At 21.2% G+C, this 27,846-nt stretch overlaps 4 protein-coding genes across 4 annotated transcripts; 1 reads left to right on the forward strand and 3 right to left on the reverse strand.

Moving 5' to 3' along the window:
- Nucleotides 1-2,489: 2,489 nt before the first annotated feature.
- Nucleotides 2,490-3,215, reverse strand: PmUG01_14015500 (Plasmodium exported protein, unknown function; the record flags this gene model as incomplete). Its single annotated transcript, XM_029007699.1, has 2 exons — nucleotides 2,490-3,003; nucleotides 3,136-3,215. The coding sequence occupies 2 exons, from the start codon at nucleotides 3,213-3,215 to the stop codon at nucleotides 2,490-2,492; spliced, it is 594 nt and encodes a 197-aa protein (XP_028864062.1).
- Nucleotides 3,216-9,584: 6,369 nt separating this feature from the next.
- Nucleotides 9,585-11,145, forward strand: PmUG01_14015600 (Plasmodium exported protein, unknown function; the record flags this gene model as incomplete). Its single annotated transcript, XM_029007701.1, has 2 exons — nucleotides 9,585-9,671; nucleotides 9,832-11,145. The coding sequence occupies 2 exons, from the start codon at nucleotides 9,585-9,587 to the stop codon at nucleotides 11,143-11,145; spliced, it is 1,401 nt and encodes a 466-aa protein (XP_028864063.1).
- Nucleotides 11,146-15,438: 4,293 nt separating this feature from the next.
- On the reverse strand, nucleotides 15,439-20,683 carry PmUG01_14015700 (cytoadherence linked asexual protein, putative; the record flags this gene model as incomplete). Its single annotated transcript, XM_029007702.1, has 8 exons — nucleotides 15,439-16,905; nucleotides 17,094-17,860; nucleotides 18,008-18,166; nucleotides 18,388-18,705; nucleotides 18,847-18,909; nucleotides 19,048-19,101; nucleotides 19,235-19,810; nucleotides 19,918-20,683. The coding sequence occupies 8 exons, from the start codon at nucleotides 20,681-20,683 to the stop codon at nucleotides 15,439-15,441; spliced, it is 4,170 nt and encodes a 1,389-aa protein (XP_028864064.1).
- A 6,575-nt stretch (nucleotides 20,684-27,258) lies between these two features.
- Nucleotides 27,259-27,843, reverse strand: PmUG01_14015800 (conserved Plasmodium protein, unknown function; the record flags this gene model as incomplete). Its single annotated transcript, XM_029007703.1, has 2 exons — nucleotides 27,259-27,519; nucleotides 27,667-27,843. 2 exons carry the CDS (start codon nucleotides 27,841-27,843, stop codon nucleotides 27,259-27,261), a joined length of 438 nt encoding a protein of 145 aa, XP_028864065.1.
- Between the last annotated feature and the right edge of the window lie 3 nt (nucleotides 27,844-27,846).

The following is a 27,846-nucleotide window of genomic DNA, read 5'->3' on the forward strand; positions in this document are numbered from 1 at the left end:
TTATCTGGATAATAAATCATTTACTAAAACGCATTATATCATTAAAATATATACATATTTTCCCTTTTTTTTATTTTTATTTTTATATCATTTTAACTAACCATACGAATTATCCAAAAATGGTACATATTTTTATATTATATCATATATTAAGGGTGTTAATAATGTTTTTAATATACGTCTATTTCTAAGAGATCAATGAAATGTGTAATAAACTTGTAGAAAAACATTATATAACATGCAGACAACGGGATGTCCTATTTTGAAAATATAATAGGAACATTATTATATGCATTTAGTTCACATTCTATGGATGCATAATATGTATATTTTTTTACAACTTTGATTATATAAAAAATTATGTATTTTCTTTTTTTTTTCTTGATATTTCATCAAATTATTATAAGTTAAAAGAAATAACCATAACAGTATATATTGCACTAAGAATAAATATTATAAAAGTGTAATTCTTTATTAACTATCATTTTATCATCTACCAAAATTTACAACAATCAAAAAAATATATCATAGCATAAAATTATACATAAACATCAAAAACCTACATCTAAATTATGAAACCTAACCCACTGAATAGTTAATATAACATGTATTAATGCAGAACATGTGAATATTTCTATGGCTATAAGTTTAACAAAATAAAGTGTAAATATTATTCATTCAACTTTTTTTTTTTTTTTCCCTTTTTAAAAATATTCTTCAATTACTTGTGATGAGAACTTCAAAATTTTGCATAATATATTATCTAATACAATGAGTAAATATGTATATGAATAAAACAGAATATTATGAGCTAAATAATTTTATACTTTTCGCAAGTTTTATAGAAACGAAACAAAAAGTTCATTTGTCTCTCATTATTATTTCATTTAAAAATTGAAAAACATCTATATATAATTTTCACTATATATACGTGCATGTATATATATATATATATATATATATATATATATATATATATATATATATATATATATATATATAATAATAGGGTGGAAAAAATAAATAGTATACATTACAAGAGTTAGGTAACTGTTTAATTTTACATGTAACATTTTAAATATCTTAGTAACTACGATTAATATTATAAAACGTTTTTTATGATTTTATAGATAATGTACGTGTTTAATTAAATTATTGTTTATTCATTACATATAAATAAACGTGATAACCTATGTGGTCACTATAAAATTAAGAAAGATAAATCCATAACATACAGCTATGTTCTTTTTTAATCATAAATTAATAAACAAAATGAGAGAAAAATAAAATAAAATAAAATAAAAAGGAACTCTAACAATCCAGGAAAAATAATTAAAAAAAAAAAAAAAAAAAAAGTTATTAAAATATGTAATACTTTCTTCATGAAAAGCATAACATACAAAACTATACTTCTTATATAAATAATATTAATAATAATAATTGCCCCTTCAGCTGAAATATATAAGGTCTATTATATATGAGAGAAAATTACATATTTCCCTAAATTTCAATATATTACAATAATCAAATCCTGCTATTCTAATGTATATATTTTGGTCTAACATATAAACTAATTTATGCATGTATATGAGACTTACTCATTTGTTTACTAAACTCTTCTATATATTATATTTTTCCTATGTTTCGCGATAATCTTTCACATTTTTCATTCTTTCTACAATAACGTTTAATTATCCTTTAATATATTATTTTTTTTTTTTCTATACACTTAGTACAAATGTTTTTTCTTCTTTTAAAATAACTTCATAATACAATGTCTTAAAACCTTATGTATACTTCTCGTGTGAAGCACACTATTACCGTCCGTAAGAAAAGGAAAATAATTAAGGGATATATATTTTATATTATAAAATTAAATGTCCTAAATCATTCTCTATACAAAAATAAAATTCAATATTCTTTTTTAAAAGCACTTCTATAAAATTTGCACCTAATATGTTATATTAATTTAATAGTTTTCCGTTTACTTAAAATTATCTTAAAGTGATTTATTAGAATTATCAATATTAATTAACTTTTTAAAAATATCTTTTCATATTCATAAAAACCTAATATCAGTTCTTAACACTCTTGTTATAATGTAATTCCAGATATGGAATAAAATTAAACCTCTTTTTTTTTTTTTTTTTTTCAAGTTCTTTTTAGAACAATTCCATTTTAATTATGCAAATTAAATGGATAATTATAAAACATATATCTCAAAATCTATTTAGAATATAATTTTATTGGAAATAAATTCACTTCTACATGTTATTACATAAAGTGCAATTTTTTATTAATATAAAAAGAATATGTTAAATACCATCTATCTCTTTTACATGTAAAAATATAATAAGAAAGAACTTTAAAAATATAAATAAATCCGTAAGAAAAGCAATTCTTATAGGATAGCGTTAGTTTCTTATATTCTTTTTACTGAATGTTCCCTACAAATCATTTTTCTAAATTTTTTTTTCATTTTATTTTTCTTATATCTTACTTTGATTCAACTTCTTATTCCATTCAGCATCTACCCAATTTAAAAACATTTTAAAATCATCCTGAATAAGACGAAGTAATCTTAAGAAAATACAATCCCGAGAGCTTATAGGAAGATTAGAACGGACAATGTATTTATGTAAATCATAATACAAGGTTTTTAAGTATTTAAACCATTTTTCATTCCACATTTTATTTCTCCACTTAGTGTCCATTAGTTCCGTAAATTCAATATATTTGTTGCGCATATCTACAAAGAGTAAGCCATATTTTTTATCCACTTTTTCAGAAAATTGATAATCAATAATCTTTTTATCTTCCTCATCCGATAGTGGTTCATCCTCCTCCGAGTCTGAATCGTCTATATATCTTATATATGGTACTTCACAGTCTTCATCATTCAAATTTGAGATATTCTCTACTGAACTTAAAATTCTTGAAAATTTTCTCTCTATTGTACGTTCCAATATATTCTTTTTATTGACTGAATATTTAATGGGATCTCTGTAGTGTAAATTATATACGTTTTTAAAAATTATTTATTATTTTTTTTCTTATGTTGATTAAAAAGTAAACAGATAATGAAGGTGTATATATATACGTACATACTTAACAATGTTGATGAATAAAATTTACTTCATGTCATAGCAACTATGGGACTTCCAAATTACAAATGTTACAGCGATAACGTGTAACAAAAGTCTAACTATATTCATTCTTGTATTTTCCAAATTGATTTTATAAATATTGATGAAAAGAAAAGTACAAATTATTTATTTTACTAGTTGACTTCTATTTCTACAAGTTCAACTACTGTTTGATAGATTTTCGGTGTTCGTTTTTAATTAACGCTTTCTCAAAATAAAAAATAACATTTAACAAGTTATCCTTTGTTTTTCCTATTATTTTAACTAAAAATAATCTTTTTCGTAAGAGTTATATAGTTTTAATTTATAAAATAGTATGTACACTTATACATATTTTTGGTTGGAAACAGAAAAAAAAAAATTACTAGTTCTAAAAAAACAACTTTATAATTTTATACTTTCAATTAATTATTTTAAAATTAGTACCAAAAAAAAAAAAAAAATTTATTAGTACTTACTATTTTAATTAAATATTATATTCACATTTATGGGATATTCAACAAGAATTAGTCTAATATTAATATTTTTTTTATCTAAAAAAAAATATAACATATTTAACAAAATCATGATTCTTCGAAACTTTTTCTTAAATTTTATATACATAATTCCAACTATTTCTGAATTTTTCATTTTTTTTTCATTATTACAAATTTTATATTCCTTAAGTAATATCCTATAATATATTTTTCTTTTTTCTTTTTTTGATTCTAGCTGATGCCTAACGTAGTAATATATATATATATATATATATATATATATATAAGAAAAAATATTTTTGCTTATTATATGCCAGTATTTAAAAGACAGTTAACATTTTATTATCTTTAATTCTATAATCTTCGAAATTATGCTGCAAATGTATGTATACTTATACAATAAAATTATTTTTAAAATAACTTATTTTGTTTAGTAAATAATAAATTTTATTCCTATGAGATTTACAAAAGATTAATCTACATATTAAAATTGTAGTAACATAAAAAATGCCTTTTTTCAAATAATTTTACCTTAATCTTTATTGCCAATAAATATTGGGTACTTGTTTGTATATAGTATTATTTATTTAAATATTTTTATAAAGCAAAAATAAAATAATAATAAAATAAAATTAATACAAAGAAACCTTATTGGAATGAAAATAATCTTACCCTCAAATGTTACCATTACAACTAATTTTTTTTTTAAATATATTTCTCATATATATTACTTGTTGCATGTTATAAAGAGTTGTATATATAGCACTAGTATTTTTATGTAAAATTAGAAAACAGCGTTTACATATTTTTTTTCATATTATTTTATTTTATGTAAGATGATCTAAAAAATATTCTTTTTCTTCAACAATTTCTTTATAATACTAACTATAGAAAGAAAAATAACCATGTAACTTCTTTGTATTATGATGACTTGACCTTCCTCATGCCGTCTTATATATAATGCATTTACCGTTTTATGTTTTACAGATTAATACATTTAATATAATATATCACTAATAATTAAAAGTGAAACTTAAAGTCACAATAATTTTAAATAAAAAAATAGTATTTTGTTAAAATAACAATTTGAATGGTTAAGTTTTAATGTAATTACACATTTTATTATGTAATTGTAATCCCCTATTATTTTATTTAATTTAATTTAATTTATTATTTTTTTTTTCTTGTTAAATTAAAATTATGTATAATTCTTAAAAAAAAAAAATTTTTTTTGCTGTTCTTGCACTTGTCACAGCGCTTTATTATCCTTATTTATCTTTATGCATTTTTACCTTATATTCTTTACTACATCATTCGTTTTTTTACCACTTTTTTTTTATACGCATATTACATACATTTTAATTAAAGAATAAAATTTTTAATTTATTATTTTATAAATGCTGAAAACTTTAATGATAGCAATCCTTATAATTCATAGTTTTTCGCGAGCTCCTCGTGAAAATAAATTTTTTTTTAAAAAAAAATATATATGCTAATACATATACTATTACCTCATAAAAATTTAAAATATAAACATTAAACTACTTACAGTATATGTTTTTTAACAGGTTTATTTTCATCAAAAAAAGATACTCTACTATTTTAATGATTAGTTTATTTGTGTCACTAAACTTCACACATTTCTTAAATGATATAATAATAATCATATAATAATAATAGAATATTTTAATTATTCTTTGTCTTATGCAAGTTTCATATATAATTTTTTCAACTAGTTTTTCCATTATATTATATTGTCCCCTTAATGAGGAACGCCTTAATCATATTTTATTATTTCATTAATTACATTATTAAATCAATTTTCAGTCATTTCTTCATGTATTAGTTAATTAGTTATTTTAAAAAAATATAATTTACTGTGTTAAATTAATATTTTTATATATACTACACATATTTTATTAATTTGCATATATTAAAATAATAGTGAACTATTACTGAGTAATATTTTTAAAAAAGAATGTCCTGTGTTTTATCTTGCTCCTATGTACACGGTTTTTTAGGTAACAATATTTAATTTTTTAGGACGAATACAGTAACGTCATTAAATGTATTCTAAGAAGATTATGAATTTTTACTTGCTACCTCTTACATTCTATAAAAAATAATAAATAAATTAAGTATATATTTTATTAAAATAATGTTAAGCTAAAAATATTTTTTAATTTTGGTATTTTTGTGAAAGTTCTATTTGATGATCACAAGCATCATATCACTGTAATTTGTGGTATTTATATGGAGTTAGTCTAGATAGAAACAATTTTTATATAATATTATTAGATCATAAAAAAAGAAATACTTCAATTCCGAATGAACCTTCAAGGTTTATCCCTGTTTCAAAAAGGCTAATTTATTTGTTTTATTAATTTACTAGGAACAACATCATATAACAATATAACACTTTAAATAAAAATTATAATATATTTATCTTATTTTTTTATTTTATTTATTATTTTTTTTTCTTGTGCGCATCATTATAACACTATATATGCGAACTCTTTATACATGCATATGTATACATCAATTTATCACTTCACAACCATTTTAGTAACGAATTCCGTGATTGCGCACTTATTCCATAGGAAGCTAAGGAATAACTTAATCTCTCAATGATAAAATAACAGAAATATTTATATATTTATGGGATTGTAATTTTTTAAATAATGTAATTAAAAAAATGTTCATAGGATTCTGCATGCTTCATTTTAAATGAAAACCTAAGTTGTAGTAAAAACGTTCCAGTGGAAAAACAATATATCAAAATTAAGACAAAATATAATTTATTTAATAAAAATAATAAGCAACTAAAATTTGTAGTCCCGATAAATAACAAAAAAAAAGAAAAAAAAAAAGGATAAAGAAAAGAAAAAATGAAATAAATGATTACCTTTAATTAAAATTCAAGTAATAACTTTTCCATAAAACAAAGTTGTGTCTTAATATTAAATATTAACATAAAAAATAATAGTTAACAGAATTAATAAGAATATTGTTATAAGTTTTTAAATCTATAATTATTATTAACTTTTACAATTATTTTTTTCTATAATTAATCTATATATGCTGATTTAACCCATCAGAGGACATTTTAAATCATCACTATATTTACTGCATATAATACTAGTACAGCCACCGAGAAAACAACACATCAATAATATATAATGGATTATTAAGTTTAGTGAAAACTTTAATATTTAATATTATAAATTATTAAAAAAAACATCCCCCATTTATTAACATTTCTTTTTAACTTAATAATAAATGTAAGCCCTTATACTAGCTGTTTTCTTCATTTAACGAATTCTTTCTCATTTGTAAAACATATTTTTATTGTGAATTTTAAAACAACCATATACATATTATTTGAACATTATATTTTTAATAAAAATATTTTATTCCTATATTATTATTTCTTTGTCATATTTGTGCATTATTCCACAGGCACACTTCGTTCTTATAACAAATTAAATTATTCAAAAAGTATATTCTTTTATATATATACGTACTTAAGCTTAATCAATTTATAAATATGTAAGAAATATTATTATTTGTTGAGCATTCAAGAAAAAATATATATCATTAAAAATCATCTACAGTGATACGATATGTACCCATGTACATATGTACAGTATAGTGATAATTTCTATTTTTTGTTCTAGAGGATTAAGAAAAAAAATATGCTTATATTATCTATTATTTTAAGTGTCTTATAACTTGTATGATTTTTACACATATAATAGTATTGATTTCAAATTTTTATAATTCCTTAATTTGTATGATAATATCGTACACATAGAGAATCATAAAATTATACCTTATATTATACTTAAGTTTTATTTGAAATAAATTAATCCAATAGTAATACCCTATGTACAAAACATGCATTTAACGAGAATAACATATGTTATTATTCCTACTGTTTATGGTACAAAAAAGGTGCTCATAATATTCATCTACATGAAGTGATTGATAGAATCATATAAAAAATAATATGTATATATATAATTTTTATTTATTTCCAAATCAATATTTTACAATAAATAAAATAATTTATTTACCTAAAAATATGCGTGTGCAATTCATGTTACAATTAATTATTAAAACCAATTTAATTACTTCAAATAGGCATTGAAACGTATAAAAGAGCGCTAATTTGTTTAACCTGCACCCTTTTCATACAAATATAGATTAAGACAAAAACGAAGAAATTTTATTTATTTTTGGGTTAACCTTAAGTTTCTTTTTTTTTTTTCTTAGAGTTAACTAGATATCTTCTCAGCAGAAAATAATACAACATGGATGTGTGTCATAACTATTACTTAAAAAAATAACTTTTTTATGCTATTTATTATTTTTATGACATAGAAAATATTATTTTTCTAAGCAACTCATTCAATTACATATAACATAAATATATGAATCTTGAAAAATAGTAAAATACTTTGCGTCTTAGTATTTTTAGGCAATTTTTATCACCTACGGATACATAATATATTCCGACTACCATTTAAAATTTGCATAATTAAATTAAGATATAACACATATATATATAGCCATAAAAATTCTACATTAAGGAGTCCAAAGTTTTTATAATTTTATATTACAACGCTAAATATTTAATTATTTATTAAATTATTTCTAACATTTTTTTTGTAGAATTATTATTTCGTATTTTTCTCATCATAAATCATAAACATATATTTTTATTTCCTTCTACAATTTGTAATTTTATTGAACTATTACATTTTTTTTTTTTTTAAATTTTCAATGTGTACTTTTCAAATTACTAAAATTTTTGTATTTTTTTATTTTTTTTCCTAATTCATTTTGTTATTTGTTATGTTAAAGATAATATTATAATTATAATACAAAAACTAAACGTATTTTTTATCAAATTAAAAATTTTTTTCTTCTAATATATTATTACAATTACTAAATTTTTACGTAAATGAACTTAATACAACACTAAAAGTAACTTCTTTTTTAATTATTAATGAATAAGTAAATATATTAATAATTTAATAATAACAAAAGTAAAATTAAATTGAAATAAATTAAATATTTATATATTTTTAATTGATCTTAATAAAATTATTTTCTTCTTTTTAATGAGTATTTTAAATATTATTTTATTTAATTTTAATTCTTAAAATTATTACAAATATTGCATTTACTTTTTTTTTTGATTTTTATTTCCTAATATAATAAATAATATATATAAATATTTTTACTTCCTTTATATCATTTTTTCTATCTTCAGTTAATTTCAGTGTTACAAATATGAATAAGATGTGATTTTTTATCATTTTTGGAGATTTACGTTTTTCCTTTAAACTTTAACCCCGTAATTAAAAATAATATTTTTTTATGTATATAATTCCCATATAATTTATATAAATAATAATATATTGAAATGTATATTATTATTTTTTTAACTATATTATCTCCATTTTATATATGAAAAAATGCAAAATTTTATAAATAAAAAGTAGCATTTCATCGTTTATTTATTATTTTTTTTTTTTTAAATAGAAAAAATTATGTTATTCCTAAAATATCTATTATATTGACTTATAATATAGTATTTAACATAATATACATATAACTGTAAATTTTTTATATTTATTAAAATTAATGAGTTCTTGTTTACTTTTATTATGTTAATTAGAAATATTTTTACGTAAAATAATTTTTATAAAATATTTTTCATTTTTTTTTTTTTTTTATATTTTAGCTTATATGTTATAAAACTGTATTTATTATAAAGAAAGAAAGACTTCTTGAATTTTTATCATATTGTAATGTAAATAACAGTTAAAGTACTTAATGAAAAAAAAATATTGCACAAGTAATTGTTGAAAATTATTGAAAAGTTTGGTATAATATATTATTTGAAACAACTGATAATAGAAAAGTGTCAAAAAAATCATTAAATAATTATCATATGATGGAAAAAATTAGTAACTTAAGTTTCTTAACGAAATTTGTTACCTTTACCTTGTTTTTTTGGGTATCTCATTACTCTAATGAGGTAAGATAAATATAGTATTTTAAATTTGTATAATTATTTTATCTTCATTTTATGTAACTTTTTTTTTTTCTTTCTTTTTCTTTACATTTTCAATTAAAAATTTTTTTTTAACGTATTCTTGAATTAATATATTTTCTTAAATATTTGCCTTAATTTTTAGTCAAGTCCTTTTGGTAAATTATGGAACAAGAAAAACAACCAAAGTAGCAATTCATTGAAGATAGGTGCCAGTAGATTGTTAAAAGGACAAGCAGACGTAATAGATGAACAAAGAAATGCATATCTAAGAGAACAATTAATGGGAATGCTAGATAATACTGAAGATGATATTACCTTTGCAAAACAATTTAATGTTTTAATGAAAGAGAATTCTGGCCAAAATGAATTTAATAAATATGCAAATGTTGATAAATCCATGGATGCATGCAACTATGATGGTGAATTTAGTAAGATATATAATTTATATGTGAATAACAATAATTCTGAAAAGAAATCGAATCCAATATATGTTAAAGATGATTTAGCAAAAAAAAATAATTCATTAAAACAAGATAATAATACTTCAAAACGAAACACTCAAAATTCTGGTAATGATTTTGAAAATTTACATAATTCATTTAAATTTAATATGAAATCATCTGGAAACAGAAACAAGCAGAAAAATGAAAGTAGTTTGTCAAAAAAGAGTGATTCAAGTACCAGCTTAGCCAAAACAGCTAATTCTCCAAATATAAACATGCATAACAAATCAGACAAAGAAAAATATTCATTAAAAGAGGATAGTACTTCTCTTGCAAACAGAGCAAATGCTTTGAAATATGCGCAGAACATTCAAATACTTCTTAATAAATTTAAATATTTTAATAATATGGAAACTGCAGTTTCTGAATTAAAGAAAGATTCTAAAACCAAAAAACTTATTGATGAGTTAATACAAGGTAATGTTATGGAAAATTTCTTTTATATGTTAAAATATGCAGATGATTCTAAGGATATACTTAATGATTTAAATAATAATGATAACATAGAAAAGCTACTCTATGTATTAAAATTTTTTGATAATGGTAAAACCTCAAATGAAAAAAAAATGACATTTTCAGATGTACAATCGAAAGGAAAGAAGGTGTTAAAAATAAAGAGAAGTTTGATCACATCATTTATAATTAATGTGTTCAAAAAATTCGACCAAATGTATGAAAATCAGTTATACAGTTTATTTAATAATTCAGATAAAACCAATTTGAAAGATGCAAGTGATTTTAAAAAAGCTATGCACTATATTGGATATATGAAAATTTTTATACCAATTATAGCAAGTTTTTTACTTATAGGATTTTCTATTGCAGCGCAAGAAGTTGCAAAATATGTTATAATAGTTCTATCTATTCTAGCATCAACCGGTTACACTTTGTTTAAAGCAAAGAAATGCTATTATAAGAATAAAGTTGCAAAAGCGAAAAGTAATAATAAATAAAAGTAAACAGTTTCAAATTAACTTACCAAAAAGTGATTTGTAGATATCTGTAAACTTTATGAGGTAATATTAGTATTCTTAAATTTTATATAAAACCTAAGAGTAAATATTAATAAATTGTTTATATGGTGTGTACATAATATTTTTAGTTAAATGTTTTTTCATGTTTAATCGTGCAAGTTTTTTTGATTATAATTAAATTTATTTCATAATATGAATTTTATTTTTTTTAACCATTTATTTAATTTATTAGCTTTGTATAATATTAATTGGAATAATGTACTTTTTTAATGAGAATTTTTTTTTTTTTTTTTTTATTATAAATATTTGTGAGAAGAGCTTCATGTATGCTTATGTATTTTTAATTAATATAATAAAGTTACGTTTTATACCTTATTAAAATTGTTAGTTTCGCCTAAGAATTATATAAACTTGAACTCTATAACTTTTTCGTTTTTTTTAATCTATATTTTTATGAATTTTAATTTACTTTATATTGCATTTTTACTTATTCATATGCTCAATCTTTATTTAGAGTAATTTTTATAATTTCCATATGTACACTTCTATTTATAACTATTTCTTCAAGAATTGATATTGTAAAATTGTTAATTATTAACACATAAATTCACCTTATGAATAAAAATACCATTAAAAAGGTATACCTAAGTAGATGATGAATGCCCATGTTAATTTAAAGCATCTCAGCCAAGGATAAAAAATGATATAGATATAAAGGCATATTTCAGTAGAAGTATATAAATTTTCGTAACAATAATACTTTGTTATGGAATTTTAAAATGTTTTAATTGATAAATAATTTTTAGTATCAGAAAAATATAGTGTAGAATTATTTTTATTAGGTCATATATCCTAATTATTAATTCATATTTATATATTTAAAATTGATATTACACCAGTTTTCGTATTCTTATTTTTACCTTATCATATATCACTCTATGTTAATCATATATTTTGAGCTTATTTGTTTTTTAAAATATAATTATATAGCTTTAATACTGCTTACGTCACGATATCTTACATAATATTAATATGAATTAAAGAAATATGAAAAATACATATATGTGTTCACAAGTGTTAATTTTCGTTTTATTCTCATTCAGATTAATACGGTTATGAATTAAGATAGTATTATAGGTATTTTATTTTACCTTGTACATGATCATAAAAACATTAAAAAAAAATGAAATGAGAAGAAACACAATAAAATGCTAAATAATATATCATTTGGGAGAAGTTCCAATAGACATTTTAGTTGGTAATATATACATATATATATATATATATATATAAATATTCACGAACAAATATCATGTTGTGAGTGGTATTTTTTTCTGAGTTACATTCAATTTCGTTGGATTATGTATTGAGGTGCTATACAAGTACATATATTAATGAACAGTTTTTAAAATGTAATAGTAAAAGAAAAAAGGAATAATTTTAAAGGTCCCATTTTGAATGTAATAGTAATCAGTCGTATTTTTCCAACTATGCGCATTTATGTAATATGTAGTTTAATCACCAAATAATTTTAGAACTCATTAAATAAAAATGTACCTTATAGTTTCATAAACTGTTAAACCCTAAAATAAACATAAGATGTAATTTAAATGTTGCATTTAAATTATTTTAAAAATGATAATTATATATTTACTTTAAATATCTAAAAGTATAGAATATCACATATAGTACTACTTAATAATTATTCTTCTTGACTATACTATTATCATGTGCAGTAAGTTCATTTTATAGACATTTAATATACTTTATATCAAACAGAAATATGCGTATTTTTGGAGGAACTTTATATATATTAATTGCAATTTTATGCGAATATGTATGGTTAATCTAAAACTTTTATTGCTTCATACACTCTGAATGCAATATGTTTTGTTGAATGAAAGAACATTATAATGAGTATCAATTTCCTATTTATTCTTTATCATTTATTCTCTATATAATACAAAATAATGTTTTGAAGACTTAAAATTTGGAGAAAATTTTTATTTATATATTATGTTTTAACAAAGCTGCCTTGCAAAACATTTTAAGACACCTCTTTATATATACATATGTCAGCATACAAGACTAAGCTATTTAAGGCATATACAATAATTCAGTATGTAAGTCTACGTAGAAATAAATTTATCTAGGATTATTAATTCTCAAAAATTATGTTAAATAATATAAATATATGTATTTTTTTTTTTTTTTTTTTATAAATTATTTTATGTTATGTTAAGCTTTTAATACAGTATGACATCTCATTTTAATTATTAACGGCTTCATGGATCAAAAGATTATTTTTTATAAACTATTTAATTTGAATATCGAAACGTAATATAATTTTTTAAAAGAAGCTTTAATTTAACTAAAATAAAATACATAAATAGATATATCTTAGTTATACCAAGTGTTCTACTAATTTGACCTTTACACTAATCCCATGATTAATATGCATTTTTTTTTTAAATATTCTAATATAGACAATTTGCTTCCTAATGAAGGGCGATGGATAGCTTCTAATAAGACAAATAATATTAATAGTAGCAACCATTAAAAATTAACTTTATAGTCTATTTATTCTGATTATAAATTTTTTTTTCTTAATTTTCCTTTTCTGTCTGTATTATAATATTTCTATGTCTGCATAATCATAAATCATACCAACTTTTATATATTCCATAAAATTCATTTACAGGTAATTCTTGCATTAAGGATATTAGAAAATAAAAATAAAAAATATGATATATAAATTAAAATATACATAATTTCTTAAAAAGCTTATACATCTACATAAAGAGAAGTAACGTGTTCAAGTTATATCTTTTATGCAACCATTTTAATAAAAAATGAAAATCTGCGTTATCTTCAATTTTTTAGTTAGCTTCCATTTTATTTTTAGATGTACGACTTAAATTATATAAACAAATTTGCTAGAATATAGGTACCTACATATGAAAAATAGCACAACAAAATCCATTATTGCATTGTACATCCTTTTATTATTAAGTGTAAAAAGTGCATACAAAAATATCTTGCTTAATTATCATTTATACTTAAATTGTAGTACCATTACTAATATTAAACAAGATAAACTTCTCTTATTAAAAAAAAAGCATAAAAACGAAATTACATATAAAATATAACTACTACACCGCACAAATAATTGGTTAATCGTTATATCTTTAACCATAGATTTACACTTATTCTGCATAATGCTTATTAATATATTCGAAAATAATACTATTTATTTTGAATATACAAAAGTGTAAAAAAATGTGTATTGAAATATTTATAATTTTAATTCCTTTAGAATATTATATATATATATGTATAAAGTTATAAAAACTATAAAAGTCATTTGTTTAGGAAAAATTAGTTCTTTTTGAAGATTAATAACGTTCTACTTAGAACATTCCATTTTATTTGATTTGGTAATTATCTTATTACTATAACTGTGTGTTACTAATATTCACAAAATGCTTATTTCAAAAATTAAAAAATTCCAAAATGAAATAAAAGAAAAAATTATAATTATTATTAATATAATATGGAAAGGATTTTTCTTTTCATTGTTAGGTATTTATTGGGAATAAGGATAAGTAATTTTTTCTTTTTCTTCGGTTTCGGCTACATTAGTCTTAAAATAACTTATGTAGTATTTAAATGTATCAATATATTTAAATAGTATTCTAATATATATATATATATATATAAATACATTAAATATATTTTATTTTATATTATTTTACTTTTTAAATTTTATATATTCTTTGTCCACATATCTCCATTTTACTATATTTAAAGGGAAAATTTTGCCATTATTAGCTATAATTCCATAAGAAAACCATTTACTGACATACAAAAAAGTGTACACTTTAGTATATATTTACAAATTTATTTAATATTTCAAAGGAAAAGTTAAAGATTTATTTAAAATCTAATGGTTTTCATTAAAAACTTTCAAATTGTTATTAAATCTTAGAACAATTTAAAATACAAAAAACAAAGATAAAAAAAATAATTTTTGAACAAATGAAAGTAATAAAGTAACTATTAGCACGAAAAACAAATTAAAATATTTTTTTAAAATTGTACAGGATAAGAATATATTTGCTTTTAGTTAATACTTCCATTAATATATATATATATATAATATGTACGCATACAGCGTTTTTAAATAATAATAGTGCAAAAATGAAATTAATATAATCATATTTTCCAAGGTAATATATAAAACATTATAGGGTCTTAAGATGTTTATTTCAATTAATCTGGTTTTCTTGTAATCATAAGGACTTCATCAACCACACCTTCTTTAACATTTTGTTCTTTTTTATTACCTTCTTCATCTTTCTCTTTTATATTGTCTTCATTATCAGCCTCTTCTTGATGTTGCTTGTTTGTTTCGTTCATTCCTTCATTTTTGTGTTTTAACTTTTTATCATTTTTATTCTTTTCCTCTTCCTGAAGTTTAGTAGACTGTGACAAAGCATTGGTTTCACCTCTTAAATCATTAGAACATATATAATCTTTATCATTTAAGAATTTTTCGTCTTCATCTACTTCATCAAAAGATGCACCATCATCTACATACAATGTATAATCAGCTTTTGTTAAACGTTCGTATTCTTGTGGTGTTAACATAGGCATACTTCCATCCAAATTTTTTATAATAGGATGATAGTTAACATTTTTAGCTTTAATCCTAGCTTTTATAGCTTCTTTTAAGAAACCCCTTTTTTTAATATTTAAATAAGTTGTTTGCGCAAACTTTAATATTTCATCAGTCGTATACTTTCTAAAATTTGTTCTTATAATATTGTTAACATAACTTTCAAATGCAGTATGATATCTTGTCATAAAACGAACAGGTTTTATAAAAAAAAAGGAAAAGTTTTGATAAAAAGCATAGTATCGAAAAAGAGTATTTACAAAAAAAACACAAGTCAATCCATTAAGCAGTTCTAAAGGGTAAATTTTTGAGAATCCAAAAGTTCCTGGTTTTATGCTAGCACTTTCAGTTGTAATATGATCAGTTTGTTCATTTAATTTATCAGTCAGCGATACAGGAAAAAATCTTCCAGTATCAAAGTATAAATTAGTAGCCATATGTATACCAAGCCAAAGCAGAGGATTAGGTGTTCCTGGAAAATAGGTAAGTTTACTATATATATTTTGCAATTCATTTGCCTTATTCTGTACATCTAAAACTCTTAAATACGCAAAACCCACAACAATAGATACAAACTTTTTATCAACAAATTGATCCATTTTTTTCGAAGAATAATAATTAGAACTAGCTATTGCTTGGTTTTCACATAAAAGACTTAAATTATTTAAATTTAATAATGAAAACACTTGCTTACATAAAATAAAATAATTTGAGAAAATAAATGTTTTTCCATATTTTAATTGAGTTATTGGCTTTTTGGCGTACGGAGGCAAAAGACTATTTGTTATATTATCCATTATACTACCATAATATGCATATGCAAAATTAAAAAAGGCCTTTTCATTTACGGTTAAACCAAGCATTTCTTCTTTTCCATACGTTCTATCAAGCTCATCTGCATAATTACTTAATTTTGTAGAAAACATCATTTGAAATATAGAAAATAATGTTTTTGAAAAGAATCTAGATGCCATGGAATTATTGAGTTCTTCAAATCTCTGTTCTTTGCTCATTTTTGAATAGTGATTTGAAACATTGAAAAAAAACAAATTATTTAAACTCTGTTAAAAATAAAAAAAATATATATATAATATAGTATAATATAATTTATATATTTTCCTAAGTAAAATAAGTACAAATGTAAAAAACTACAAAAAAGGAAATATCAAAATGAAATAGCACATAAACTGCATAATAGTAAACCTTAAAACTGTATATATACATGTGTATGTGCATAAATATGTCTTACTATTTTATCATTTATCCTATGCCCATGAAAACTATTTTCAATTTTTCTAATGAGTAAATAAACTGATTGTAAAAAGGAGACATCTGAAAAGTCATCTTTGTTCAATTTATAAATTGAAAATAGTTCTTCGCTAAATTCTTTCAAATATGTTTTATTTATTGTGAACCCATATATCATACCGTATTTATAAAAATTTAAAGCGTTACCATAAATTGAATGCATGAAATATAGAAGCCTGTCTGTAAACTTTTTTGCCGCGGGAGTAGCTGTTAGATATTTTCTTAAATTAAATATATCTGCAAAAAAAATTATATCTTTATAGTTATTTTCGTAAAGTTCATAGGAATCCTTCATTAGCATTATTTTATTATTTATATTAAAAATATTATGATTCTTATATATATTTTTTACATGCCTTTGATTAAAATATGATGCATATGCTTTATTTATATGCTTTTTCAAATGTAAAATCCAACTAACATATTTGGGTGCCATAAATTTTTGTGATAGAACTTTTTCATGCATTCGTTTTCTTGTATTATTATCATCATAATTTAAAAAAAAATAGCCTAAGTTAGAATTGTGAAACCATTGTAAAAATTGGTTCTCAAGTAACAAAGCTAGAGGATATGAACGTTGTTCTCCAATTGGTGGTTCATTAAGACTGTGAAAAAAATCTAATTGTAAAAAGGAATTTACGTGGACTATAAATCTTATACTTTTTTTCATTTTTTCTATGGCATCAGAACTTAACAATTTCTCTAATTCTAAAAGGATAAAAAGGTTGGTATAAATGTGAAAATAGTTTACAATTTTATATTCAAAAATATTTTATAAAAATAGGGAGAAAAATTTTAAAAAGAATGTTACAAATAAATAAATAATACACAGTCACCTTTTATTTTAAATCTTACTTTCTACTAAGTTAACAGCTAAATTACTTCTTACGAATAAAGTATAAGCCTTTTTCAAATGGGATGGATACCAATAATTTGTAGTAATAGTTTTATTAAAATCATCTTCCTTTTCTAAACTTAAATACATAGCTTCTCCTATATTTTTATCTGCAATGTCTATAGAATAATGAAGCATATATATTTTTTGTTGTCTAATAAAAAATAATAGAAATTATATTAAAAAAAATTTCATTAATTATTTTTTTATTTTTATTATTTTTTCTTAATGGTTGTATAAAATGTTTTCTATTGTCTAATTAAAACTATTTGATATATTTTTTATTAGCTTCGTTTTGTTTAAAGAATCAAATTTTATAATTTTAATTTTTTTTAGTTACCCTTAAAAGACGTAAGTCTCAGTAATAATAAAAATGTATACCAATTTAAATCGTTCGTTAAAAAATTATCATAATCTTCATAAACATTCATATTTCTTATTAAGGTACTTATATTATTTATGTTAACAACTTTAGTAGTATACATATAAAACTTCTGCAACATGGACGATGAGTTTTCATGCTTCAAGTTCATATATACGAGTGCTCCCTTACAAATATTACACTTTGTAAATGTACTCTGTTCATATTCTAAGATCTTATTATTTTCATCTTTTGATGCTATATTTTCTGTAGCTAATGATTTGCATTTTTCAACACCTAAAAATTTATATATAATTATATTTATAATTTCTCCCTATAAAATTGTTATTATTATATAAACTAAAATACAAAATTCTTTTTATAAATTATTAAATAAAAATTATATCCTTGTTTTTTTTTTAAATCCTTAAAATTTACATTGTAGTAAATTATCCATTAGATCTGAGAGATTAGAATCTTCATCAAAAGTTAACTCAATAGCTGTAAAAAAATTAAAATATGTCAAGGATAACTAAATTTTGTTTAAAAAAATTATAAAATAGAAACTCTATCTAATATTTTTATAAAAGAAATTAATGCATATCAACATGAAATATTTTTCTTTTTTGTTTCCTTTGCCATTGAAGTATCCAGGTAAGTAAAGAGAACTCACGTAAGCTTTGTTCTCATTATCTGTTAATATTAAACAAATGCATACATACATATATATATTATTATTAATATTAGATTATGATTAAAAAATTAATAAAAATAATATAATGATACATATGTGTAGATGTGGTGATACTATTTATACAAAAATTACTTAAAATTCCAGTTAAATTTAAAAAGTGTATATATAAAATTTGTTCTGGAGTGAACCTAGTATAACATCTTGAAAAATGTAAAAAGTTTTTGTATATACTAAATGGGTTTAATGAATCAGTATCAGATTCTTTACTATTTAAATTAGTTATATCTTCACCTTCAATTGCAAAATGACCACTATTATATATGTTACATTTAGTTGTATCACCACATATAAATTTGAAGAATTCTCTTTTTGTATGTGTATGTTCTAAAAATAAATTGGGTTTAAAATTATCTTGATAAATATTTATAAGTAGCGATATATGATATCTATTAAAATTGTGAACCAAGAACTCTAATATATTACATTCATCGAATGCTAATCTTCTATTATCACTCAAATAATTTCTTCTTCTTTTTTTTTCTATATTATATAAACTATTGACATTACACATTGAATCAAGTGTTTTAAACCTATCTGATATATTAAAACTTAAGAGTTTTTCCCAACTAAAAAATTTCACATCTCCTAATACAAAAAAATTATTATATTTCCTAAGGGCTAAATTTAGGGTAACAAAATGTCCTAATGCTATAAACATAAAAAAAAAAAAAATAAAATATAAAAAAAAAAATATAAAAAAAAAAAATAAAATAAAATAATTTATTCTAAATTTACAAATACGATCATAGTAATACCTATAAGATGTGAACCAACTAAGTTATACAAAGATATGCCAAAATGACGTGACAACTCATCTAACTTATTCATGAAATCAATATTATCATTTGTTGTAAAAAATAAATCATTCGAATTCTGTATTTTTAACAAATCATCACCTATTATTGAATATGAATATACATTTTTTTTTGGCTTTATTTTCTTTATATCATTAATATAATTTAAAATACTTTGAAAATACGATTTAGAATATAATTGCGAATTCTCTTCTTCTTTTTTTTCATCCTTTTCCACGAGGATATCATTTAATGCCATCAGTGATTTCTTTAAATCTTTTGTTTCTTTATAAGAATCCATGGGTATTAACATAAATTTTACAATTTTTAAAGATCTTACAAGTAAACTCTTTTTCTTATATAAATCTGCTTCCTCTGCATTATAAGTTTTCACCAGTTGCTGTTTCGTAATATGTTCATATTTTATTAAATCCTGAGCACTAGCACTTATATTAGGTATAACATAATCAGTTTCATTTTCTATACCAACATTATGCTTAATTATGGTAAAATTAGACATATTTAGATATTCCGAAACCCCTGGATTTAATATGGGCAATTTTAATTCATCGTGTTTGAAAAATTCTATTATTAACTTTTCTGTTGTTAATAAATTATTATATAAATCATCATTGGCAATCATATATTTTAATTGTTCAATGTTATCTTGATTTGTATAACAAGTTACTTTTTCCCATATAAATATGACCGCAAGCAAAATGAACATAGATATATTAAGCAGTTGCACCATTTTTTACAATTATTTTTCCATATATCCTTTAAAATTGTTGTCTTATATTAATTTAACTTATAAAAAAAATAAAAAAATACTAAAAATTTACTAAAATGCGTCGCGTAATAAATTATTATTATCATATTGAAAAAGAATAAATAATTGTATTATTTTTTATTTTTTCTCCTTACAAATTATGTTAGATTTTTTAGAGTATTCCTCTTTTTTTGATAAACACTGTAATTTCAATGTTCGTATGAACTGTGAAAATACAGATTTATTTTACTTTTATAGATTAATTTTCCTTGACAATTATGCATATATGCGCATAATTTTTTTATTTTAAAAAATGTTTGCGCTACTTCAATTTTTAATAAATATTAACTTAAAAAAAATATTTTTTTACACCATTTTTTTAGCTAGTACAAATATTTTTAATTGTAAAATTATATTTTTCTGTACGTAAAAAATAATAATAAAATGATAACACAATAATCTAAATTTTGTCAAATTTATAAAGTGAAACAAATAAAAATATAAAACGTAGAATTCAATAAATAAAAAATATACACTTTAGTTTAACTTTTTTTTCTGGTAAAACATTTTTAAAAAGTATTGTTTTTACGCGCACGTATTTTATTTCTATTTTGAAATGATATAAATGAATTTTTATGTTAAATCTGCGTTGTAATCAAGGAAATTCATTTATATATGTATTTTCCACAATTTGTTTTTTTTTTTATATAATATAAAAATATATTTACTTCTATATGCATGTATTAAGATATGTAAAGACACTTTAATATTGGTTGTAAACACATATATTTATTAAACTTAAATTAATTATATGATATTTCAAAACGTAAAAAGGAAAACTAATATGGGAAATATATATCTCCAAAATTAAAAAATATATTATTAGACGGTACATCTCTGTTACTTCAAATATTCAGTAAAATACTATAAAATATAATTTTTCTTGTTATAACGCCTTTAAAATATTTTACGTATGTTTAATCAAGGATATATAAGATAAATAGCAATATAATGGAAGTTATTAATTCATAAAGAATATTATATAATTTCATTTTTTATTAACTACTTTACAACTTGTTTAATATATATTTCATACATTGTGGTTTTCAATTATATTGCTTCATTTTACATATATATTATTTTTTTGTGTGTATATATTCACCAAATTTTTTATTCGTAGTAAAACCCAAAAAAATATTATTCAGGTACTTCAAGCAGATTTTGTTTTTTACTCTTTCAATTAATTTTTTTTTTTCTTTCTTTTTTTTTTTGTATTCCCTTTTATTTAAATTTACTTGTTTATTTCACTTCTCAAATATCATTGCTTCCGTGATAAAAACAATTATAAACGCCACTATCATTTTGGCACCATTTGTGATTATAATTCTAACTTATGTCGTATTTTTCGCTTCGCATGTGAACTCTAAGGTTTTTTTATATTACTGGTAATGCACGAATTTATATTACATAACACATATTACTTTTATATCTCCTTAGTTTAAAATTTTAATATTGTATAATTTTTTTATAGGACGTTTGTAACATGCAACATTGTTCAGGAGATGTACATGTAATGAATAAATAAACTTGGGTAGTTATTTATTTATCTTATACATCTTAATCATTTTGATTTTTAATTTTAACTCTAATTTATTAGCATTTTTTTTTTGTTGTTTTTTGTATACATACTGTTATAATTTATGTTGGAATCTTTTTTTGTGTATTATTTTAACATATATATTTCCGTGAATGAAACTATATTAACATTTTCCCTCATTTTTGTATAATTCTTTATCTAACAGTTTTCCTGAAGTCTTCCTATTAATTTTTTAAAATTTGTTATAATTATACAGTTTATATAAGGAATTTTTCTTTCTACCAGAATTTTGTAACGTTTCAAAATTTATGTTATTCTTTCATTTACTGAGTTTATCTGAATTGGTCCTTTAATTCAAATATAATCCTTCCTCACTAATGGGAGTATTTTGAACTAAAAACATTGAAACATAGCATATGTTAAAGCTCTTACTTGTTCCTATATTGAAATAAAATATGTTTATTAAAGGTTAATTTTTCCTTCTCTAAGATACTATATATATTAATGTTTTGCATAAGCCAAATTATTTTACTTCTTTAATACTTTCAACTTCATGTTTACCTTTATTAAAGTATTTAATGTATAATAACACCTAAATCAATTGTATATATATGAATATTTCTTACAACTGCAAACATAAAACTTAAATGATCTTCCTTTTACTAACATCCATCAATTTTTTGTGTAGTGAATAAGAAATCCTTAGATACATAATTCAAAAACTATACCCATAAAAAATACCATACATATCTTTTGTTACGTTGAAATCATTTATAAATTTACTAATGTTGGGTGCTTTATGATAGTAAATGCACATCGGCGCTTCTTCATTTATTCACAATCACTTTTATTTGAAGAATATTAAAACAATAACTTTATTTATAGTATCCAAAAAAGTTGACAAATTCTAATACAACAATGTCTATCATCTATTGGGGGACTATTATATAAAAAGGAAATTTTCATAATCTCACAAACATAACTTCGTTTTTCGTATAAAGAGTGGTAATGCGGATTAATACTAACTTCAAATTGAAAGTTTTAACCAATTTTATGACAAGTTAATGTTATATCCAATTTATTGCTTCCTTATGTAGAATATGTATTAATATTTAATTATATATGTTATTTATACATCACTTTAAACATATCTTTAGTTTTAAAAATACATGAATTTTTCTTTTCCTAAACTATCGGTTATTTAATCCACTAAAATGTATACCACTATTGATACATATATATATATATATATATATATATATATATATATATATATATAATTTTATATTCTATTTAACAATATAAATATAATGCTTCATAATTCATAACCTAATTGGTTATTATAATATTTGCCATTTCAAAATATTTCAATATATATGCCTTTACACCACAAAATTTTCAGTAATGAAATCCTCAACTGCCTTAATTTGTTTTAATGCATTTGGTATATATTTAATTTTCTTAACTTTCTTCATTGCTATTAAATACTTCGAGCTCAAATGTGAATACTTTTTCCTTAACCAATAATTTCTAAGCAAAATAAAATATTTGGATTGTTCATTTCACAGATATAATATATTCATTAAATATATATATATATATATGTATGCATAATTTTAATTATTTAATATTTGACTTACACGATGAACCGTAAAAATAAATAAATTTTCACCAAGTGGTTAACAATACACATTGTTAGTTAATATAAGTTTTAATAGCAACTAAAATCAACATATTTCTTTATAAAGAGTAATTATAACATTAGATAAAGTTTGCTCGATGCATTATAAAGCAAAATAGTTTTTCTTGAAGTTCTGTACCTTTTGCTGTTCATGTGTTGGAGCATTTTTGCGCAATAATCAAAAATAATTCAAAGTTATATTTTTATTAATATATTATTTTCACCATCAGGTTCATCTTATTGTGAAGACTTAGTAAAATATATGAATTGACAGTATCCTCTTTGATGAATGTAATAAAATATGTGGAAAGTCTTAAAGTACTTTCACAGTTTAGTTTGTACATTATTGTACGAAAAAAGTCCTAGATATAGGAATAAACTCATTTCTAGGGATATAAATATAATTTCAAATTTTAAGTAATATACTTTCAAAAAAAAATTTTTTTAATTAAAATTATATTATTCTCAAATTATTATTAAAATAAATTGTACAAAAAAGAAAAGAATGTTCAATAACAAAATGCATATTTTTTGAATATATCTTTTATTTTCTTTTTAATTTGTATTACGATTTGTTCTTTGCAAGGACAATTTCAATATCACTATCGATATGCATACAATACAAAATTGTAAACATTAATATTTTAGGTACAAGTACTGTTGTTTAATAATAAACAGTACCATATATTCAGTTTTTAATAGTGATTTATTCAAATGAAATATTTAATATTCTCAAAGTAAATTCTTAATTTAACTTAATGTTTAGCATTACTAAATATTCGATATTCAAAATATAATATCATGTTTTGAGTAAAATAAAAACTATAATATAGAAAAATTATCACCTATAAATAGATACCATTCGTACATGCTTATTTCCATACATTTGAGTCAAAACGGATACACATCTGTAATTTACAAAAGTTAATTTTCACATATATAAAAAATAATTATATGATACAGTGTTATAAATGTTTACACTTTACTTTTAACTATAAATAAGTATAATCGCTCACAGTACTTTCAAAGAGTAAATATTTAATAAATTACAAACCAATTTGGCAAGTCAGAGGTATTATATTTTAACAAATACATTCAATATTTGATAACAGAATAAAATATTAAGCCATCAAAAAATAATTTTAAGTGTTAAAATTTTACATATAGATGGAAAATTTCTTTTTTAAACCAAAAATAACCGAAAGAAAAACATTTTTTTCCTTTTTTTTTTTGAAACAAATTTTCTTTCCAGAATTTAAAAATATTAAAGTTCTAAAAATTCAACATATGTTATGAATACTTGATGCAATCTATACTATGCCTTCCATTACCATGTTTTGCGTTCACATATATAGAAAATATAGTACCTATAGAAACCATTTTCTAATCGTCATTTTTAACTCCTATAAAATATCGAATAAAAAAGTATGATATTAGAACAAAATATTCCACAAAGTTAAAACTTTTTAAATATATTACAAAAAATTTTAATTTTATAATACAAACAAAACTTTTTCTTCGTAAAATGGTTAATTCCAGCTGTAAATAATATAAAAAATCTAATTTAATTTTTATTCATAACACTATTTAACTAACATATCTTATCTATCTAACAGAAAAAGTCTACTATTAAGGTTATCCTTAGCTTATTATGTATAATAAAATAATAAAACGTTTATATTCTTTTTATTGTAATTTTATAATGACATACTATATTGTTCATAATAATTTAAAGTAAAAGTTTGCATTATTTTGTTTCTTCCAATATATCGGTTCCTGCATCGATTTTCAATTTAATTAAATTTAATAGTTATTTTTTCTATTATAGGTTATGTTCTAATTAGTCTAACAATATGTTTCTTTAATAAAAATATTAATTCACATTAATATCGCTATATTTTTTTTTAATTTAAAATATATTTACGTTTCTTCTTCTATTTTTTGTTTCTTTTTTTTTTTGTTTTTGACAGAAAATAAAGAATTATTAAATACTAATTTCCTTTCTGAACATGCTATTAACTTTAATTCAATAAATGAGTTCCTTTTGCTTTCGCAAGGAATTGGTATATTTTCTTATCAGCACATGTTCTTTTTGAACTCTTTCATGTATCATTTTAGTAGAATAACCCTTTCCAGTATGCCCTAATGGCAAAAGTAATAACTACTTTATTAATAAAACTTTTGATTTTATAATAATTAAAAAAAAAAAAAAAAAAATTTTTGTGCTCTGGTTCAATTGGGCTTATTTATAAGATGTACATCCTTCTCGTATAAACAGATATTATTCTTTACAATATAGAGTACTAGCAAAATATTGACACACACCATAAACAATCTTTTTAAAAATATCTTTAGCAGTAAAATATTCCTATATATAATATGTTTTTATTTTACATAAACCGTGTGACAACGTTAAACATTCAATCATTTTGACTTCTTCGTAATCTTAATAATAAATGTTTAAATGTAATTGAAAATAAATAAATAAATAAAAATAAAAATTAGTTCTTAATACAAGTATTAAATATCGAATTTAAAATTAAAATTATTCATTTAAATGTAGAAGGATACGGAAAACATAAAAAATTATATTCATCACAATAAAACTATCTACCCTATGCATAAAAAACAATAAAATCGGGATATATTTATATACAAACAAGATTTAGCGTTAATGTGTATAACACTCAATTGATTCTACAACTATGCAAGTTAAAAGAGAATAAATATAGAAAGTAAAAACGTGATACATTCATTATCAGAAATGGAATGTGTACGTATACAAATACGTTAAAAGGATAAATTCGCAATACAAAAAGGAATTACGTATATTCAGTATTAAGCATATTGAATATAATCAATATATTCAATACTTATATAGCAATCCGTTAACGCTTCAATCATTATGCAATATCAAAATATTATATAAAATGATTCTTTATAATGTGCATTCGTTAATGTGTAATATAAACAAAAAATACCATTAACCTTACATAATAGCATTTTTAATACTTAATATTTTATAAAAAAAAAAAAAAAGGATTTTGTATTTCATTTTCCCTCATAAACTCATTTAATTCGAGAAATATCTTATAAATAGTAGTATACCCATAATAGTAACTAATAATAAAAAACTTTGTGTTCCCATAGTATTCCACGCATAATAACTTCTTACAATACCTGGTATAAGATATAAATCATATTTCTTTAACCATTCATATATCTTAATATCTAAATCATTTAAATTAATATCAGTCATGTTTTATAATTCCTTTCACTAGTATCTATATTATTATATATTCCACCATACGTGTATGGTTCTGTATCACTATGTTCTCCCCACGTATAACGAGAGTTACTATTGTATTCGCTTCTCTTTCTAACATTTTGCGTATTATGATGTACATTTTCTCCTAATACATTGTAACTTCCACTCTCACCCAATAGTCTTTTACTTATTAAATCTAATGTTTTTAATAAATTTTTCTGGCTAACCTCGTATTCTATAAAAGAGGGCTAAGATTTTATAATTGAATTAAATATAAAAGTATATATTTGCTATTTCTTATTTTTAATGTAATTGTATAAAACAAAACACCTACACCCACACACACACACACAAAATCTATTATAAGTTATACATAAACCGTATTAATCAATTACATAGTTATTGGATCTTGGGATGGCCAAAATTAAAAGGACTGAAATAAAATATTTGATAGTAAGTTTCAATGAACTTATTATTCCTTTCTTTGGACTATTCGTTAAGGTACAAATACCTTCTGTTGAAAATGGTTTATCTTTAAATCGATCATTCGTTCTCTTCCAGTAAATTGGCATTTT

The sequence above is a fragment of the Plasmodium malariae genome, assembly GCF_900090045.1.
Source record: "Plasmodium malariae genome assembly, chromosome: 14".
Classification (NCBI taxonomy): domain Eukaryota; phylum Apicomplexa; class Aconoidasida; order Haemosporida; family Plasmodiidae; genus Plasmodium; species Plasmodium malariae.